Consider the following 21,386-nt stretch of genomic DNA (forward strand, 5'->3'; position numbering starts at 1 on the left):
CCCAAAATTAAATTAAAAATTAAAAAAAGGAATGTTAAAGAAAACTAGATGAGAAAGCTACTCCAATTGATCTTCGCCAAATATTCTGTCTTTTTTATATCTACTTTTCTCTCTCTATCTATGTATATATGCATACATATACACATGCATATATACATACATACATATATTCCCATCTATAATATACACATATAAAAGTAAAACCATAAATGCAATGGAAAACAATCATATTATAAAATGGTGCACCTGAAAGACAAGAATCAGACAGATTAAATATTAATAGAAAGCAAACACAGGAAACAAAAGCTAAAAGTGCATGTAGAAGCAAAAATATGTGAAAGTATGAATAATCATGAGGAAATCCTATCCCATATCATCAGCTATGAACTCAGTTGTCACACCTGTATAAATGACAATAAACACCAAATGCTCCTTCCATTCAAGCACAAACACAGGCAGTTACCTTCTCTTCCTTTCTCTCAGGCTGTCCAAATTCACCAAGCACTTTAATTTCTCCATTTTTCCATAGTTGAAAAACTAATTCCAAGCATGCTTTTAATTGGAAATCATGTCCTGGCTTTATTATTTTGTTCTACACCAAGAAATGGGATTAAGAATGCAAAGGTGATTTATAAATGCTCCAGTATAATGAAACTCTTAAAATTATTCATCTTTCTACCACCTCTGCCAACCATCACCAACCCCCCCCACACACAAATGGCCATTATCATCTTTATTACTTTCCTCATTATTACCAATTATATCTTTATTCAACCAACAAGGTTTACCTGTTCCTGTCTCATTGTCTGGTAATGCATAGCATTCTGCTTTTTTTTCTGAGCATTTCCATCTTTTGGAATATTGATTTCTGGATTATACACACACTGTAGCATTAATCTACAGCCAGAATCTCAGGTATGAAATGAACACTCCTATTTGCCCACCCGCTGCTTCAGCCTGCTGTACATCGGCCTCAAATTCAGTTTGTTGACAAAGAGCTCATTACTTCTCATCGCAGAACACTCCATCAATGGGCATCAACATCAATCCAAAAATAAATCTTTACATGTAAAGACACTTCTTTATAAGCAGGAAGACTCCCTTTATTTCATTTATTATTTTTGAGATTGATGAAATTAAAAAGGTTAAACAGAGCCTGAGTAGGATCCACAGGAAAGGTTTAAGACCTCTCTAGTCAGCCTTATTTTGGTAGATAAATAAGGAAAATCAAATTTCTATGAGTTCCAGCTGAATATAAATGTTGCAATCATGCTCCAGTGAAGAACAGAATATAATTATAACTGGAAATTACTGTATCAAATCTCTGGAAAGTGAGGAGTATAGCAGTTAGAAACCATATAGGTAGGAAATAATTTTGAGTAGAAGGAATGAACCTGCAACTCCCAAAAGAGTCTATTATCAAAGCTATCACCAATATTCCTGCTAGGGTAATCTCCACTCACTTGGAAGCTAGTGTCTATTTTGTCCAGTGAGAGTAAAGGTTCAAGTCCTTCTTTGTCAGCAAGTTTCTTTTCTCATGGACACATATCTTACATAAATCCTAAAATATTTCCCTATAAGAAATAGATCTGGAAGGATTTCTCCTGTTTTTATATAACCAATAGGTGGTACTTTAGAAATTCTAATTATTTGAAGAAATCCTTTCTTTTTGACGGAGGTATGTATCTATTGGGCAGAATTCTTAACATTTTGGTTTTATGGATGCATTTGGAGGGTAGTCCATGAATTTTCTGACATCATATGCTAAATTTTCTCTTTAAGTGGGCTTTTCTTGGGAGCATTTTCCTAACTCGCATCCAATTCTAAAAGAATCTATGAGGAATGAATGGTGTGAACTTTTAAAACTGAAAACCTCTTGTATTTTTCTATCATGAACTCATCATGCAGTCAGATGATAGAGCAGTCTTTTAAAGAATCAAATGGTTTTTTTAGTTATCAAAAATCATTCTAAGGGCTGGGGATATAGCCTAGTGGCAAGAGTGCCTGCCTCGGATACACGAGGCCCTAGGTTCGATTCCCCAGCACCACATATACCGAAAACGGCCAGAAGCGGCGCTGTGGCTCAAGTGGCAGAGTGCTAGCCTTGAGCGGGAAGAAGCCAGGGACAGTGCTCAGGCCCTGAGTCTAAGGCCCAGGACTGGCCAAAAAAAAAAAAAAAAAAAAAAAATCATTCTAAATCTTTATTATAGGAGGCCACACACATTTAAATATATTTTCTATATCCAGAGATGTCATTTTAGTTTTATTTTTTGCCAGTCCTGGGGCTTGAACTCAGGGCCTGAACACTGTCCCTGGCTTCTTTTTGCTCAAGGCTAGCACTCTACCACTTGAGCCACAGTGTCACTTCCAGCTTTTTCTGTATATGTGGTGCTGAGAATCAAACCCAGGGCTTCATGCATGCTAGGCAAGCTTTCTACCACTAGGTCACATTCCCAGCCACACAGAGATAGTTATTTTAAAATATTTAAATAATCTTTTTGATAGAGAAAGCATACAGTGCTAAATAGTGGTAAATAGAATAAAAAGACTCGTCTCAGTATTAAGTAACATATGTGACCTCGAGCAAGTTAATTCTTTTGTGTGGAGAACATGAGGATAAAAGATGGAATCCCTACTATTACCTCGCTCAAGATCTCTGCAAGCCTTCCCGTGAGTGGGGGACAGTCTATCCACTCTCATCAGACTCTTTTATGACTAATCATGGCACAGATACTATGATTCCATTCTTTCCCAATTTGCATGGCTGTGCAAATTCACTTCATTTTTCAACAAGTGGAACTAACTTTGGTTAATATAATTTTCCTTAATCTTATTAGGCAAATGCTTCAGATGTATGAAGCCTTGCTTGTCTAAGTGTCACATGACTTTAGGATTAAGACAAAGAAGGACCTGATGCAATCTTTGAAATACATCACCTGCAGCCCTTTGCAAAGCAGCAATACATCAACGTTATTATACACTTACAGTAGACTATTCCACTAGCTCCTGTCACTTTCCTCCCTTCTTTCCCTTCCTTCTTTCATTCTCTCCTTCTCTTTCTTTCCTCTATCCCTTCCTCCCTCCCTTCCTCCTTTCCTTTCCCTCACCCTCCCTTTCCTTTCTTCTCCTCGCTTTCTTTCCCTCCTTCCCTCCCTCCTCCCTCCCTCCCTTCTTTTTTCTTTCTTTCTTTCTTGCTTGCTTGCTATCCTTCTGTCTGCCTGTCTGCCTGTCTGTCTTTTTTTCTTTCTTACTTTCTCTCTTTCTTCTTTCTATGTGCTGGTCCTGGGTGCTATCCTGTTGTTTTTTGCTCAAGGCTAGCACTCTACTCCTTGAGCCACAATTCTACTTCACCTACGCTTTCTTCATCACATTGAAAGTATTCTGTATAAAACACAAAATTTGCTGTTTTGTGCATTTGCAGCCAGGCTTAAAGTATATTTATTATAATAGAAACCCATTTTTGAAGTGAAAATAAAACGTTATTTCTTGATATTTACTTGCTACTTGGAATCCAGTGTATATGCAGTAAATGAAGAGTTTATAACTTAGAGTGAACAAAGGGGAAGTCAAAGGTGGAGTTCTAAGGTAACACATGAGTCTGGTTTACCTGATAAAAATGCTTTCTCAACAAGATACACTCAATACGTTTTACTTCCTTACATCTGTATAACACTGTACAGTATTAAAAGGCCTTCTTACAATGCATTTCAATTGATCCTGGCTTCAGATTTTTCCTCCAATTTAGATATAATGAAGCAAAGACTCAAGGAATGTAAAGGAATAACACATGGCAAACTTTAGACTGCTTTACTCAATAGTGTATTTGGGGCTCTGTGATGAGCACTTTCTAGCTCATGCCTCATTTAATCCCAATACAATTTAAATAAGTAGATATATTAGTACTACTACTACTACTTTGACTCTTATTTTTACAATTATTCAGCTAATAAATGTCAGAGCAGTGTTAAACTAGGCATTTTGACTTCAGAACCCTCTCACATATTTGTAACCATGGGGTTACACATTCTGCTTAACAGGGGATATCAACTTCCTCCACATCTTTCTCATTTTCCAACCTCTCTTTCCTCTTTGCCACTAACTCTGAGTAGAAAAGAAGCCAATGCACAGTTCTACTGCAGACATCAAGATCAGGGAATATAAGAATAGGGAAATTATTCCAGTGACTTACCAAATCTAAGGCAGCAGCCAGGATGGATGCATCAGGAATTGTCCCTGGCTCACAGCAGTTTAAGAGAAATTGGAAACGTTTCATGCCTTGTCGGATGGCTCCAAGATTCACCACATTTTTGCTTTTTCCACCCTCTTGGTTGGGAGAAAGATGGTCATCGAAACTGTGGCAGCCTGTAGGGATTGTGGAGGAATAAGAGAGAAATAGATGACAAATTTAAAAAGGACTTCAGATTGATTCACTAGAATGTTTTCTGCAGTATGGGCCTGAAACTTTCTCCTGCATATCCACTCCGTCCTTTTCACTTCTCAAAGGCTTGATCTGCACTCAACTTGACTTTGGGGAATCTGTGACCCATGGCAGATAAAAATTCAAGGTTTACCTAACAACTTAGATGAAGTGGTTTCACTTTGCTAGTGGGTCTTTAATACTAGTAAGAGCCTTGGTCTACTTACAATGATTTTTCTTCTAACCAACAAGTAATTTCTGTAGTACAAGGTCAGGCTGGCTGTGTCAGACTCAGCTGCGAGGCTCCACACGAATGAACTCTTACATATTTCCTCATCATCAAATGTGACTCTGGAGTTAGGATGAGTGGTATAAGAACTTCTCAGGTACTAATTCTGATGCATGGTCATGCAACTTCCAATGTACCTTACATTCTAACAGTCAGTGATTCATTGCATTGGAACTGAGAGCAGGTTATTGCTTTTCCCATGATGCTGTCTTGGATACCTGTCTACTGTATCTAATCTGAAATTGCACAGGGATCATATCTTCCACAAACAAGAACAATGAGACTTGAAAAAAAAAGTATCCCTTCAAACAAATTGTTATAATACAACTATAAAAAGAGAAACAATTCAGAATACCAGTTGGTTTAGATTCTGTCTTTTGATTTCCTTCCTGAACAAGATACTTAACTACCCCTAGTTAATGAAATCATATAATTTGTTTATGAAATAAGAACTAACAATGGATACATCAAAGTGCATCATGATATTCATTGATATGAAGAACCAGTCGAAGCTAATACAAAGTATCTATGTGCTCTGAAAAGAATATACATACGTATATATTATATATAAGTATATATTATATTATATATTATATATTATATTATATATTATTATATATATTATATATTTTATATATATATACGTATATATATTCTTTTTCTGGTGCTAGTCCAAAGGCTTCTTGAACTTTGGTCTTGGATGCTGTCCTGAGCTTTGTGCTCCCGGCTATTATTCTACCACTAGTGCCACAGTGCTACTTCTGCTTTTTTTTTTCTTTTTGTAGTTAATTGGAGATAAGAATCTCATGGACTTTCTTGTCCAGTCTGGCTTCAAACTGCTTCCTGAATGGCTAAGCTTACAGGTATGATCCACTGGCACCTGGAAAATAGATATTTATGTTCCATATACTTGCTTGATCCTTAAAGCTTAATAGCTCTGCTATCTAGTACACAGATTAATATCAAATGTCCCATTCTACTAGAAGCTGTACATTTTGTAAACCATGTCATCTACTTAGGAAACACAGACAAAAATAAGCAAGATGATATTTGAACTAGATACTTCCATAAAAGGTAAACCAAAAAAAATTAAAGGGTTAGCTAAAAGACATTAAAAGAGAAAAGAAGAAATGGCTCATAAGTTGAAAGAAGCATTATATTGTGTGTGTGTGTGTGTGTGTGTGTGTGTGTGTGTGTGTGTGTTGGTGGTGGTGAGGGCTGTTTGCATGTGTGTTGTTATAAATGTTATAGTGAGCACAAATGAATCAAGTTTATGGGCAAGTATATTTTCTGATTGTGAGGAAGGATTTTCTAACAATTAGAGCTATCTAGACGTGGAACACATTGCTCTGTGATGTCATAAACTCCCCCTCAGCAGAAGTGTGTAGCGGGTGGATGGCCACATGTGAGGGAGGTGACAAGCAGAATTCCTAAGTAGACAAGTGGGTGGATAAATGGTTCAGTGACTCCCATATTTTAATAAAAGATGGGAAAGCAGAGGAGCTGTGTTTTATTCTTTGCAAACTCATAACCCACAGGAAGGGAGAAAAGAACCTAAGACTTGCATAAATGTCTGTCTAGCCACATGGATAATAGAGGAGCCATGGAGCACAAGCTCCACACAGATAATAGAGAAGCTCCCAGAAAAGCTTTCAGGAGCACATAGGAGAAACAAATGAAAAGCAACAGGGGAGGAGGTAACAAACAGTACAAGAAATGTACCCAATGCCTAACGTATGAAACTGGAACCTCTCTGTACATCAGTTTGACAATAAACATTAAAAAAATTAGGAATGAAGGAAAAAAAAAGAAAAGCAACGGAAATAGAAAATGACCACTTTTCTAAGAAAAAAGAGAAATTTAAATAAAGAGCTTCAGAAATGGGAACAAAATGAATATGAACTATTGAATGTAAACAAATTTTTGTTTTTATCAAAGCTGTATGAGATTCTTAGGCTATGTGACATTTACCAAGACGCTTGAGGAAATTCTCCTCCTCTTCTCTTCCATTTTCCATTCCACTCCCTGGCCCTGCTTCGGAAAGTTTCACAGCACTAGTGAACTTGACCTGAGAAGAAAAGCAAAGCTATCAGGTAACTAAATCTGAAGGAAAATCTTAGGGTTAGATTAACCCTCGATTTGAAAAATAAACTGTTTAGAATATAAAGATGACTTCATTCTTCTGTCTCATGAATCTGATTAGTTTAGTGTGGCCTACTCATGTGCCATAAAAGACATCTCCATAAATGTAAGTGGAAAGAGGATCTAAGGCAGAGATTGAAAGCTGAATAATAAGGGATGATTGACAACTGAGATATTCTGAGTTTAATTCTAATAGAGTCCAAACTCTAATTCATGAGTAGCAAGCTATATTCATCATTTATGAACACCACCACAGCTGAAAATCAGATGCAAGTGAAAGACCAAATCTTGCCCTAACCAATATTTCAAATTTATAAATGAACTGACTGAATGAACTACAATGAATGTGTAATGTATTTCCTTTCTTAAGCATTAATATGTGTTCTTTTTTTTTTTTCTTTTTTTTTTTTGGCCAGTCCTGGGCCTTGGACTCAGGGCCTGAGCACTGTCCCTGGCTTCTTTTTGCTCAAGGCTAGCACTGTGCCATTTGAGCCACAGCGCCACTCCTGGCCATTTTCTGTATATGTGGTGCTGGGGAATCGAACCCAGGGCCTCATGTATATGAGCCAAGCACTCTTGCCACTAGGCCATATCCCCAGCCCCTAATATGTGTTCTTGATCTTGACTTTATGCTGACAGCTCTCAAGAAGTCATCCAGACTTCTTTGGTAAAGAAACTGGGAGAGAGTGACTCAACTATACCAAAAATAGAGGAAGGTGAATAAATGAATGGGTGCATGTGTGCTTTCCCAAGTTGTCCTACTTGAGTTCCTTGAACTCTTATTTATTCCCTCCAGGTGTTTAGCATTTCCCAGCCCTGACAATTTTCTCTCAGCAACTCCAACCTTCCTCTAAACAAGCAGTGTCCTGTTTACCTTGGAGCTTTGCCTGATGAAGGACAGGCGGTCTACAGAGCTGATATCCAAGAGGTCTTCTACACCATCTGCCAGGCCCGAGAGGGATGATCGTTTCAGCCAGTTTCCTATTTAGTAATCATTTAAAGAAATCACACTGTTAGAGCATTTGCTCCCAAATGGATTAAACAGAAATGTCAGCATGTGCTCCACAAGCCATGAAAGTTGCATGGGTTGGATATAAATAGAAGTGAAAACAAGTTGTTTACAGTGTACATGCTTTGAATCAGAATGTTCAAGGTTGAACCATAAAATTCAAGAGTGAGGGAGATCAAGACAAAAAAGAACCTGTTTCCAGAGCATGAGACTGCATTTTATCCACTGAGCCTTGACAATGTCCATACCACCTCTAAAGCCAATTCATGTTACCGTCTCCACAGCATTCAAACCTGTGCACTCCAGAGTTTAATTCTGACAGAGTCTAAACTCAAATTCATGGGTAGCAAGCCATCTTCATTTATGAGTAATACTACTGGGTCCATTTACGTAATGCTCAACTCCTAGGCAGCTAGCTTACTTCTGGTCTTTCTTATCAGCTAATGTGCCCTCCAATGTGGTTTCTATGTAGTGATTTATTAGAAAAAGATTTTTGTGCTTGTGTTTCTCTCAAGTTCAACAGCTCACTTTAGCCATAAGTCTCCAGGAGGAAAAACCAACCTGACCAGCAAAGTCCTCAGGGTTCCTACCTCCTGCCTCCATTGTTCTACCTGATCCATGTCCCCACTCCTCCCCTTGTTCCCATTCTTCCAGTTCCTTCCATTGGTATCCTGATATCTTTGCACAAACTGCCAAATGCAATGTTTTCCTTCTTCTAAATAGTTTGCAGATCTTCATGTCACTGCCTCTAAGAAGATTTTCCTGATTCCTACCTCCTTCCTTCACTTAGTTCAGGACTCCTTAGTGCATGGGATCATAGTAACAAGTGGATTTTCCTCACAAAGGCCATAGTTTGTGACTATATGTAGTTATCAGATTGAGTTGCTATTGCTAATCCTACATAGCAAGTTTGGGGGACCAAAGTAGCTCAATATTGAAGCTCTGATATGTAACAGCATGTTAGCACACAGGAAAGCCATGCAATTAGGGGTTTAGGAAATATTTACAGAAACAAAGGAGTGGATGGATGGGTGGATGAATGGTTTGGTAAAGCAGCAGGCCTAGGCGTTATGACCTGAAAGCTTTTCTTTTCTGAACCCTACCATGCATTGCTGTATTTTGATTATGCAGGGATTTTATGACATGTTAGGTAAGAGAACCTATAAATAAATAGACATACTTTTACCTATGGGGAGCTTAAGCTTCTTCCGGAGGGAAATTCTGCGGGACCTCGAGCGGGCACGCCTGTCAGAGGTGTTCCCGGAGTGAGCAGTGGTGCATTCAGAAGTGTCCTGCTCAGATTGGCTGCTCGTGTCACTTGCTGCGCTCTGGGATTTGAACATTTTGCGCCAGAAATCTTTCCGCCCCAGGTTGCCCCCTTGCATTTGTTCATCACTGCAAATACACAGAGGATAACATTCAGTATCTGACAACATAGAAAATCCTCCTACACTTCTCTCGACCTCCTGCTAACAGCAACTTGAGCAACTAGTGCAGTGATCTTTGATGAGCTGGGCATGGGATGAGTCCGAGCCGAAGGAGGAGGGAGTTCAGGGTTGACTGTGAACTCTCCTTGAAAATAACCATGTCTCAGCTGTTGAATGGAGGTGGTCTTTACTTCAACTTCATTAAAAAAAGACTATTCTTGCAGATACTCAGCTGCAGTGTGAGTCACAGTATCACAATAAGTATCACGATAGCAGAAACTTTTAAATTGCATTTAAATCATCAGTAAATATTTAACTTTTTTTTTTTTAGTGTTGGTTCTGTGGCTTGAACTTAAGGCATAGATTTTTGCTCAAGGCTAGCACTCTACCACTTGAGCCACAGCTCCACTTCCAGCTTTCTGGTCATTACTTGGAGATAAGAATCTCAAGAACTTTTCTGCCTAGGCTGGCTTCAAACCACGAACCTGGATTTCAGCCTCCTGAAAGCCTCCTAGCTAAAATGGTATGCATGTTTTAAATACCAATCTTTCCACTTGTAGGTAAACAGTTCCCCTAAAAGAATGAATATGAAGGAGCCATGCATAGAACTAGGCTAAGTGTTTAATGTCTACAATAGTCATTGTATATCCTGGGAACAATAATTTAAATATGCTCTAGGTTTTGCAATTATAAAAAGTGTAAAGAAACTGAGTGGAATGGGTGTCAGGAGAACCCGGTACAAGGCAGTGGAGTCCATATTTCAGTGAAAATGAGCACTAGAGAAAAGGATCATTGAACACACTGACAGTCATTCTCTCACATAAAAAGAAGAAAATGGATGGCACTGTTGTCCTACCTCACATGGTCACTATTTCGTAAAGGTTTATTCATGTCTCTTACTGTTGATGAGAAGCAGAGGAGGGAAAGAGATGAGATGGGAATACAATTAGGGAGGATTTCTATAGTAGGCATAAGGCTGGTTATTCAACCTCGTATGAAGATATTCATGGCATTGGGGACAAAGTGTAAAGGGCAGAAGCAAGGGCAAAGCAAATGAAAATTAAAACCAACCAATTGAACAAAAAAGCAAACACAAGGCAAGGAAATTAAATTTCCTCCAGAGTGAAGTATCTAGCTCTCTGCCTTGGGCCAAAAAGTCACTGCTACTTACTGTTCTGGAGTCTGTGAGGGGCGGCCAGATATGAAGCTGCGGCATTCTTCAGGAGCAGAGGGTCCCTGGCCTTTATCCACAATGCTTCCCGCCTCTGACCTGTAGGAATAGCACATTTTGCAGTCACAGGGTGTAGAAGCACAACACCAACCTCTTAATTACCTCGTATATTCCACTGAGCCAAACACTTGTTATTGTCACCAGGAGTCTAGGCTGTAAGTAATTTGTACCCTACCATGTGATTCATGACCATTTTGCCTCATCAGACTAACTGCAAGCAGGATTTTTGAATTCAGAAGTTTCTTTCAATCGTTGGAAATTGTACTTAATGTACAATGGGCATGATATATGTACTTATTAGAAGAACTCACAACATGGTTCTGAGAAGCAGTTTGTCTTTTGCCACAATCAGGATGTCACTTACTGAACAGATGTAATATAGTAATAGTAATTATTTTTCCTTTCTGGATAAAAATATATATTATATTATATATATATATAAAATAAGGTATAAACAAAGCTCATCTTTTATATTTCAGAGCTATTAAATGAAGCTTTGTATGAAAATTTGGGAACAAATTGACATCTGATTTCAACAGAGGAGACATTTATTTAATATGAAACATGATTCTTTTCTAAGCTTCAGTTGCATTCCACCAGATAGTATTTATATAAAACAGTGTTTTTACCATCCTATCCTGAAGTTAGAACACACCAGGAAATACATGGATCATATGATAAATAATAACTCTTTAATGACATAAGGCAAACATAATAATTCAGAGAGATCAAGTGTCCAACCTTTTACCACCTGCAGGCTTAGATTCCTGTTCATTCTCTTCTACCTTTCTCCCTGGAGCTAACTTTTCAGCACTGTCAAGCAAAGCGCTAAGAGCCACTCTCCTGAAGACATTCCCATGAGCTTCTTTGATAAACTGGACCAGCTGACGAATGTCACAATATAGTCCCTGTTTAAAGGCAATAAGAAAGTTTGGGGAAGGAAAGAGAGCTGTGTGATCAGCTTTCAAAGGAAAAGAAGGAAAGGAAATTCCTTAGCTTTAGAGGAGCATTCAGATCACAAACAAATAGTCATCACTACTGTTGAAAAACAGTATACTCATTCTTCATTATTTCATGGGAGAACATCTCCAGCCATCCTTGGTATGAGAAAGAATGGTTACCACATGCTTCATATTAAAAAAGGAAATTGTGCCGTTAGTATGACATATATTTATGCTTTAAACCATTGGATTCCCAAGCTTTAATTTTCTCTCTTAACTGTTATTTCTGAAGAGATGTTTGCAGGAAAAACAGTACTCAGAAATGTGTTTAGACTTGAGATTTCAGTCTGTGCTCCTCAAAAATCTTTGCATTATTACAACAAAATGGTAAGTCAGCTAGATACTTCTAACAAAGCCTGATTATTCAAAGGATGATTAATTTTGCTAGACATATGTAGCAAATATTGAGCATGAACATAATTATGAACTTAAGACCTGTGCATAGCTATTAGCATGCATCAAAATATTGGTGAACTACCATTTTAAAATATACACAACAGGTGCTAGTGACTCACAACTGTAACCCTAGCTACTCAGGAGGCTGAGATCTGAGGATTCCAGTTCAAAGCCAGACAGGGCAGGAAAGTTCATGAGATTCTTATCTCCAATTAACCGCCAAAAACTGTCAGTGGAGATGTAGCTCAAGTGGTAGAGCACTAATCTTGAGAAAAAGAACAACAACAAAAACAACCTCAGGGACAGCACCCAAGCCTTGAGTTTAAGCCTCAGAACCAGAAAAAGCTATATATATATATATGTGTGTGTGTGTGTGTGTGTGTGTGTGTGTGTGTGTGTGTGTGTGTATCATTCCTTCATTTCTTCCCTCCCTTCCTCCTTCCTTCCCTCCCTCCTTTCCTCCCTTCCTTCCTTTCTTCCTTCCTTCCTTCCTCTTTCCCTTCCACCCTTCCTTCCTTCCTCTACATTTAGCCTTTTTTTCTTCCTCCTTTAAAGAGATAGTAACAGTATTCTTTGCCTTAAGAAATGTTCATGGCAAAGCAGAATACAAGGCCTAAAAGAATACTTACCTTGATCGCATTAGTTTTCAAGAATCTAAGATCCCTAGGCTAATTATGTCCATTATCTTTAGGAAAGAAAAAGAAAGGGTCTTTGAGGATATCATGGACAGTCTTTGAGGGGCTATGGGAATAGGCCTTGTGCCCTTCATTCTGCTCTTAAGTATCAACTCCATGGGAAAGAAATGATCTCAAAGATCATACATAGCCCCAGAACATGGCAGAGATCACTGGGTGAAACAGTAGCTCTAGATCAATGATTGGGACCCATGGACATTCCCAGGGCTCTAAGTGCTTCCTAAGGGAATCTCTACACTGCATTAGGGAATGGGCAATCCACAAATGACTAAAATTCAACTTCCAGCCATTCTGGAGGAATGGCAGTTCAGGGTAAAACTCACAATTATATAAAGAAAACTTAAAAATACAGTATCTAGGAGGTTGTGGCTAAGGATTTATAAGCATTCACATATAGAGCCATTAATTTTTAAGTTACTTCTTGTCATGATCAAAACCAGTGCATACACATTGCCTGTGCTACAATCATAGTCAAAGTACTTGGTTAGGTTGGCTTTGACCATTAGCCAAAGTAAATTCCATTTGGCTTGTGGTTTTATTCCATTTATTTCAAGTGTATCATTTCAATAGAGGATAGCTTAAAAATATAGTCTTTGATTTATTAGCAGATAATGAATCAATTCACAAACACATAGGGCATGATTTCTACAAAGAAGTCATAGGATCTAGCAAATTGGCAGGATAGAAAAATGTTCCTTTGCTTCCTAAAAAAACCTGAATTTGTCCATTTATGTCAGATTTAATTTCCATAATCTACATTTAGTATCTGCAACTCCAATCACTTAACCACTAGCCTTTCATAGCTTAGCGTTTCCTCACATAGTACTAATGGCTTCAATGATTTAATCAACACAGTATTTTATGAAGAGTAGTGAAAAGATCATAGCTCTTACTAAAAACCAGACCAAACCAAACCAACTTGAGCAGTATATTATTTGCATTAATTTAAAGTGCCTGTGGTCTCAAATAATGCTTTGGGGTAGCAACCTTTAATATTTCATGCACTAATAAGCCACATTCTCACATTTCCAAAGGGCTCAAAGATACTTTAAAACTGTTTAACCAAAGGCTATGCAACCTTTGAAATAGAAGAATGCTAAGTTAATCTGAAGATAGGATAATGAGCATGAAGGACAAAAGGGAGGATAGTGCTCCATCGTGAGTTACTGGAGACTCTGGAGGAAATGGATATCTTAACTTTCAGTTTCTCTTTTCTTGTAGCACGATGGATGTGAGCATTTCTCTAAAGCAGGGCTGAGAAGTGTGGGAAGAAAGGGAGAGCTTCTCACCAGATTCTCGGGGCTGTGCAGTTCGTGTGTAGTTGAAGCGCAGCGTGTGATGAGGGATTTAAACATGGCACCCACGATAATGCCTTCCACGCTCTGGGCTGTGGATTTGTTGTCCACTGTGGTGAAGTTATTTCCAAACCCAGCCTTGTCTGGAAGCAAAGGCACATGATAAGGGAATGTTTCTATTCAGCATAATAATGAAAAGGCAAAGGAAGATGTTGTTGGTACCCAGGAAATGATGACACGCTGCGGAAAATGCAGAAACAGAATTAAACACACCTCTGATGGGATAGTTGCTCTGCAGACTTGGAGATAAATGAACAAGTCTCCTTCACAGTCTTTACTATGATATTGTCAACTGCATTTATGGTGTATTTCAATTGATACTTTCTTGTGTGGGTGTGTGCCAGTCCTGGGGTTTAAACTCAGGGCTTGAGTGCTGTCCCTGAGCATTTTTGCTTCAGGCTGGTATTCTGTAATTGAGCCATACAGCTCTACTTCTGGCTTTTTGGTGCTTAACTGGATAAGAGTCTCATAGGCTTTCCTGCCAGGGCTGACTTTTAGCCACAATGCCTAGATCTCAACCCCCGGAGTAGCTAGAATTAGTTGTAATCAGCACCCAGCTGATTGATATGTTTTAGTCACTATTTTTTGACTGCTGTGAGGCTTGAACTCAGGGCCTGGGTGCTGTCCCTGAGCCTCTCTGCACTCAAGGCCATACCAATTGAGCCACAGCACCACTTCCTGGTTGATATATTTTTTAAATTTAGTTTTACTTATTTGTTGTTCATATGGAACCAAGGAATAGAACCCAGGGCTTCATGTATGCTAGGAAAGCACTCTACCACTAAGCCACATTCCTAACCCTGATTGATATGTTTTAACAAAAAGAAAACTATAGGACCAACTAGGGAGGTATAAAGTCATATTTAAATAGATGATTTTAAAAAGCTATCTAAAAGCTGGCACCATGATGAAGAATGAATTTGATTTGGCCAACTTAGTGTTGAAGAATGGTGGTTTGGTCTTTCAGTAGACACTATTTAGTGTGGCAGAGTGGAATGAGAGGAGACCAAACACGAGAGCTAGGCAGTGAACAAGGCAAGGCATGTTGGAGCTCTGCAGGGGCACAGGAAACATCAAATCCTGCTCAGAGTATGCCCAGAGCTGTGTGTGTATGTGGAGAAGAAAAAGCCATTGCCTCCCCAGAGCTACCTCCTTCTAACATAAGACACATATGGAACACCAATGTATGATGTAAGGCCATCAACTGCCATGATATTTTATGTCTGTGGATGAGTATTCATAGGGGACGCTTAGCCACGCTGGCCTGGCTAGAGGGTTTTACAGGGCTTGTGAGCACCTGAGAACTATGGGAAGGCATATGCAACCCTAAGATTGACCAGATAGGGGCCTCTCTCTGTCTGTCTGATTCATCATGATCTGTGCCCATGTCTTAAGAACCTGAGGGGAACAAAACATCTCAAAATAATGTGATTGTTTGGAGGTTAGAACCAACAGCAAGGGAGAAGCTGAAAGGGTTGGGTTAAGGTAGGTGAATGTGATCATAGTACTTTATACATACGTATGAAAATAGAAGAACAGCATCAAGAGGGGGTTGGGCTAACCAAGAGGGTGAATGAGGATGAATATGATTGAAGTAATTTTCATGTGTGAGAACAGAACAATGAAATCTATGGAAATTGTTTTAGGAAAAGAGAAAAGAGAAGATGGTAAGTAATCAAAGGGGTGAAAGTGATTGGAATACATTACACATGTGAGTGAATTCGCCAATTAAACCCCTCCCATATGTAATGTATGCTAATTTAAAAATCTTTTGTTTAAAGTGCAGAGACATGATAAGAAAGAGTAATAAAGGGGATGAATTTGATCAAAGTATATTATATGCATATACAGAAATACTATGATGAAACTACTTTGTATAATTAATATATGCTCATGAATGCATACAAAAATATTACACTCTATTAGCAATCTTGTATTACCTATGCCAATTAACAGAGGATTGTCTCTAGATTTTACAATTAGAAAAGAAATGTCTTTTACTCTGTTTATGGTTCCCATTTCAAATAACATTAAGAAAAAGAATAAAAATATTAGTTTATAATCAATAATTTATTTTTGCTAATCTCAACTATAATCTTCACTTACCTCATCATTTTCAAATTTATGGCATTCTTAGCTTAAAATGATTCTAATACCGTAATTCATCCCCATGGATTCTACAGAGGAACAATATTTTCTCTTAATATTATGATACAACAACAAAGCTTAAGATACAGCAGAAAGAAAATTCCTTCAAAATCAGGTATATCTTCATCATAAATTAGCCAATTACTATCATTCATGCATGGCATGAATAATGAAAGTCTATCGTAAGATGTCATTGCTTCTCAAATGCTATCATGTATATTTTACTCAAGTCAGGCTTCAGACCTCACTCTCAGTTCAGGACTACACTTGAATCTGAGTGGTACTGAGAGGACTCTATGAATCACAAATGCAGGTAGTATTTACTGGCTTCCCTCATAATTTAGGTCTCTGCACTGGAGTTTTAAAACAGGTTGTGGAAGCCAGGTGCTGGTGACTCACACCTAAAATCCTAGCTACTCAAGAGGCTGAGATTTAAGGATTGAGGTTCAAAGCCAGCCTAGGCAGAAAGTTCATGAGACTCTTATCTCCAATAAAACTACTCAGTAAAATCTGGAAGTGGCACTGTGGCTCAAGTGGTAGAGTGCTAGTCGAGCCAAAGCCCAGAGAAAGCACCCAAACCCTGAGTTCAAGCCCCAAGACCACCCCCACCCCACATACACAACAGGTTGCAGGCCTACATCTTTGCTGGTTTTTATGTACATGTATGTAAAAAATGTGTTCGTTTGTGTCAATCACATATTTGTCTTTCCCATTTCATTTTGTGGAAAAAAATGTCATGCACTTTGCCTAGTTTATGTAGTTACTCATTTCCTATTTGCTGAGCTAATGCATATACACTTTGTGCACCTCATCACTATTTGGAAGGAAGAGATCTTTAGCAAATTCCCATTCACTGAGGTAAGTTACCCATTCAGGTCCGTTAAGTTATTTTATGAGGGCAAATTATACGACCAAAGATGATCTGCAACTGTCTTTTCCTTATAATCTAATACATATGGACACATCCATGCACCCATGCAGACATGCACACGTACCCTTTTCTCTCAATTCCATCTCCACTAAATTTAGTGTGCCCTTAGACCGTACTTGTTTTACCTCACAGCGATTCACTCCTAGTACCTGGTGTAGGCATAGCACTACTTACTGTCAGTGACTGGCTCCATACAAAATCCTAGCAAAGCATGCAAGAAGTCCACTACATTATTGAGAGAGTCCTTGTTCACATAGTCCCTCATGGTTTGTCGGAACTGCATCTTATCTAGCTTGTATAGCTTAGTGAGGCAGTTCTGGGCCTGCAATGAAGGAAGAAAAGTGAAAAAGTCACAAGTACCAGCTTAAGCTTCGGTTACCCATAGATCAAAACCTTCAGGACAAGACTCCCATTCATCCCCATTAGCTGATGCTGGCTAAGCCAGCTGCCCTTGTGGTACAAGTAAGAAGTGGCCAAAGACAGACTGGGCAGCCTGAGAGAGTTTGCTCTGTGAAGAACCACCCTAAAGCTGAAGGTCATGGCTAGTCCCAGGAGGAGCTCATCTTTTCACCAAGGTCAAGATTTTAAGATCTTAATGAAAACAATTTGAATGATTAAATATCAATAGGGGATGGAATTTGCAGTCCATGCTTAAAAGGTTCTTCAGTGAATGAGTGCATGCCAACCCAGTGTCTAGACTTTTTGAGTAAAGTAGATTTAATGAAGGGAGTGAAGGGAGAGGAGTAGGAAGTGCTATCTAACATTCCCTTACATGGACAAGCAGAAGATGTCCTTAAAACTTAGAAGAGTCACTCCAAGTCTAACTTCTTTATTTATGTGACTGCATTTAAACATTTAAGTATGGTATTTAAGCCAAAGTTGGCCTCTGGAATATGAAAAGCAAGTCACCTTTGGCTAGATCTTGCTACTTAAAATAACAATATAGGGCTGGGAATATGGCCTAGTGGTAAGAGTGCTCGCCTCGTAAAACAACAATGTATTTCTTATGACCCAACCAATAATTTTGTCACCTGCCAAAGGAAAATGGAATGATTCTTGTCACAGAAACAACAGAGTCATGATCACTGGCTATAGAAGGCTTGATGCTGCCTTAAAGCACTAAGGACCTGCCAGAAAGAAAAATCCCATTTGTGTGGTGTTTTGCTGTTGAAAACAGCATGTCCATGCATCTCTGACTTTCTCACACTCTATATGACTTGCTGATTAACCCTTTCATGCAGTTGAGGGAATTTAGGTTTCAAAAACTTTGTCTACTTGACACTGAAAGTTCCACAGTAAAACCTTGACTAGAAGTCAGGGTCCTGCCTCAGAATCTGTAGTTATTTCTCTTATGACATCTAGAGATAATTTAAGATGATGGATACTGAAGATTTGTTGGTAACTTTAAGACTACTTGTGATTTGGAGGTAAAGGGCTGGACATGGTGGTGAATACTTGTCATCCCAGCTGCTTAGGAGGCAGAGATGAAGAAAATCTCTGTGACTACCAGCCAGGGAAAAAACTTAGCAAGACTCCCATTTTAATCAATAATCTCGGCATGACATTGTCCACCTGAAACCCCAGTTATATGATAAGAAGATATGATGGCCCAGGACAAAACTCAAGAGGCCATATCTGAAAAATAACTACAGCAAAAAGGGCTGACAACATGGCTTAGCTGGTAGATGCTTGCCTCACTAATACAAGACCCTGAGTTCAAACCCAAGTTCTGACAGAAAAGATAAGAAGGTACAACGAAACCCTTTTCTACAACCATCTGAAAGATAATATAAAAAATGTGAAAAGAAAGTCCAAAACGATGAATGAAGTGTGAAAATGGCAGAAATCTCTAGGACAAGGGAAATAGACTAAAGATCAAGGAAGGCGGGATCTCTGGAGGAGAACCTCATTTATTAAGCATGGTACAGGCACAGAAGTCACATTGAGGAGGCCGAATTCAAGTCATGAATTACATAACACTTGTGCAAGGATAGAGGCAATGTAAGGTCTCTACTGTCTTGCTAATTATTATTTTAACTTAAAAAGTTTTTTGGCCTCAAAATGTAGATCTCAGTGAAAAACATTTGACTTTCAGGCTTTAGAAGTTAGTTACTGTGAATATAAACCCCCCACATACACAAAATAAACTAAAATGACACAACATAGATGATGATACATTGAGCAAGAAACTCAGCATGCCAACACTGTGTGAACATGTCATGTCAAAACCTAACACCAAAGCGAAACAGGCTGCATTGATTTTGACATGATCCTAAAACTCTGCCAAGATACGCCAGGGGTCTTCTGGATTCCAATTCTTATTTTCATTAGAATATTTTCTTATAATTTTAATTCAAATGTCAATAGGAAGACAATATCCTAGCATAGGCTTGCTAGAGGTGGGTTACTACTCAAAGCAGAAGGGAAAGCTACAGACAGTGGAGACACTTGAAGTTGTGATGTTCCATGACAATGTAACTGGCAAGTCCAAGAGCAGAGTTTCAGGGTTCACACAGTTCAAGGGGACATGATTTCAGATATCTAGATGTCCAGGGTCATTCCCAAGCAAAGCAGCCAGAAAAAATGACTGGCTACTTTTATAGTCCAGTTTTGTCCCAATAAGGGCCATTTTCCACAGTGGAGTAGAAACAATCAAGTCCTAACGTTTGACTCTTTTCTCTAATATATAATAGGTTTTTACATTACCCAGACAAATGGTTAAAAAAAATCACTTGTCAGAGGTCATCAGAAGCTTACTAAATGCATTCATCAGAGGCAAAGTTCTTTCAAACCACAGTTCATAGTTCCTTCAATTTCAGTCATATATGCATCCTTTGACCAACTAATTGATGGTTGGTCTGTGTTAGACAGGAAGTAGAAGTGTTTTTCCTGATTAAATTTTCCTAAGTTTGAGTTTTAGATGTCTTGAGATAGATATTTTGTGGGAATCGTCCCACCCAAAGACAGCATGTGTTGCTGTATGAAATACAGTCTTTTTCCAGGAACACTGACCCTCATTGTCAAAGGACTCATTCCTCAACTGGAAGGAGGGAAGAGGGAGAGGAAATGGAATCTACTTTAATTCTCTTACATTCTCTCGGAATACCTGGTGTCTCAGGCGATCTCCAGAGAGCCCTCGATGTCCTTCCCCACAACCATAGGCACATCCCAAAGACTTCACTATTTTGATGAGCATGGTGAGAGCAAGCCTATGGTTGCTTACAGGTGTACTTTCATCCTGGTACCATGGTTAGCAAAAAGAAAAAAAAAAAAAGAGGCCTGAGCTCCTTTTGGTACAAAGGCTCTATGTTATCATTAAAGTATGCATGTTTGACAGTTAACACCTGCAATTGAAGAGACAGAACTAAGAGTTCAACAAACAGAAAGAAACCTATGCATCCTGAATAGCATCCAGTGGTTTAAAAAAACTGAACTTTTGGGGCTGGGGATATGGCCTAGTGGCAAGAGTGCCTGCCTCATATACATGAGGCCCTGGGTTCGATTCCCCAGCACCACATATACAGAAAATGGCCAGAAGTGGCGCTGTGGCTCAAGTGGCAGAGTGCTAGCCTTGAGCAAAAAGAAGCCAGGGACAGTGCTCAGGCCCTGAGTCCAAGCCCCAGGACTGGCAAAAAAAAAAACAACTGAACTTTTTTCTTGGAAGACATACCTTTACATTCTTGAGAGATGATCAGAACTACCTAGAAACCATGGGACTATCAGGGATGACACCCTCATCACTGAAGCCACCCTCATCCGCAAGCTTCTGCATGCTAAGCAAGGATTACTGATGGCTTTGGGGAACAGGTCAACGTCTGGGTCTTGAACTCCTGCAGTGACTTTATAACAGGATTGAGGATTTTTACCTAAGTGTATACTCTTATTGTATTATAATATAAGCAAAGTGAGATTACATAGGACTTCATAAACATTCAGCTTGATTTCCCCTTTTGCTTTTGCAAAGTGGACTATGAGAATCATACCACCTTCTCTCTCGCCCCTATTAATTCTTTTTTCTTTTTCTTTTTTATTGTTAAGGTGTTGTAGAGAAGGGTTACAGTTACATATGTAAGGTAGTGAGTTACATTTCTTGTCAAAACTGTTACCTCCTCCTTCATTTTTCTTCCATCTTCCCTCCTCCCTACCCTCCCCAGTTTTACAGATAGTTTAAAACATATTTCCTTATAAGTATTGCTGTTGTATTGGTTCACCTTTTACCCTTTGTCTCGCCATTTTGATGTTCCCTTTCCCTTCTCTAATTCACAAAAACATATATACAATGCCCAGGGTACTAAATAGTTCCTGTCAATTCTTGTGAGCAGAGAACATGGCTCCCCCCAAAAGG

General features: G+C 38.8%; 1 protein-coding gene across 4 annotated transcripts in view; it reads right to left on the reverse strand.

Moving 5' to 3' along the window:
* Unc80 (unc-80 homolog, NALCN channel complex subunit) overlaps nt 1–21,386 on the reverse strand; it is a 171,891-nt gene that overhangs the window by 113,036 nt on the left and 37,469 nt on the right. For 2 of the 4 annotated variants that reach the window (XM_048344834.1, XM_048344835.1), the window contains exons 14-22: nt 20,133–20,279; nt 17,216–17,363; nt 13,897–14,045; nt 11,257–11,423; nt 10,456–10,554; nt 9,044–9,252; nt 7,723–7,829; nt 6,678–6,774; nt 4,190–4,362 (exon numbers count right to left, since the gene is read on the reverse strand). In XM_048344834.1, the coding sequence (XP_048200791.1) occupies nt 4,190–4,362; nt 6,678–6,774; nt 7,723–7,829; nt 9,044–9,252; nt 10,456–10,554; nt 11,257–11,423; nt 13,897–14,045; nt 17,216–17,363; nt 20,133–20,279 (1,296 nt within the window). Of the gene's footprint in view, nt 1–4,189; nt 4,363–6,677; nt 6,775–7,722; nt 7,830–9,037; nt 9,253–10,455; nt 10,555–11,256; nt 11,424–13,896; nt 14,046–17,215; nt 17,364–20,132; nt 20,280–21,386 lie in introns of all 4 variants that reach the window. The other 2 variants (XM_048344837.1, XM_048344836.1) reach the window with 2 other exon arrangements.

Source organism: Perognathus longimembris, chromosome 4, assembly GCF_023159225.1.
Source record: "Perognathus longimembris pacificus isolate PPM17 chromosome 4, ASM2315922v1, whole genome shotgun sequence".
Taxonomy (NCBI): domain Eukaryota; kingdom Metazoa; phylum Chordata; class Mammalia; order Rodentia; family Heteromyidae; genus Perognathus; species Perognathus longimembris.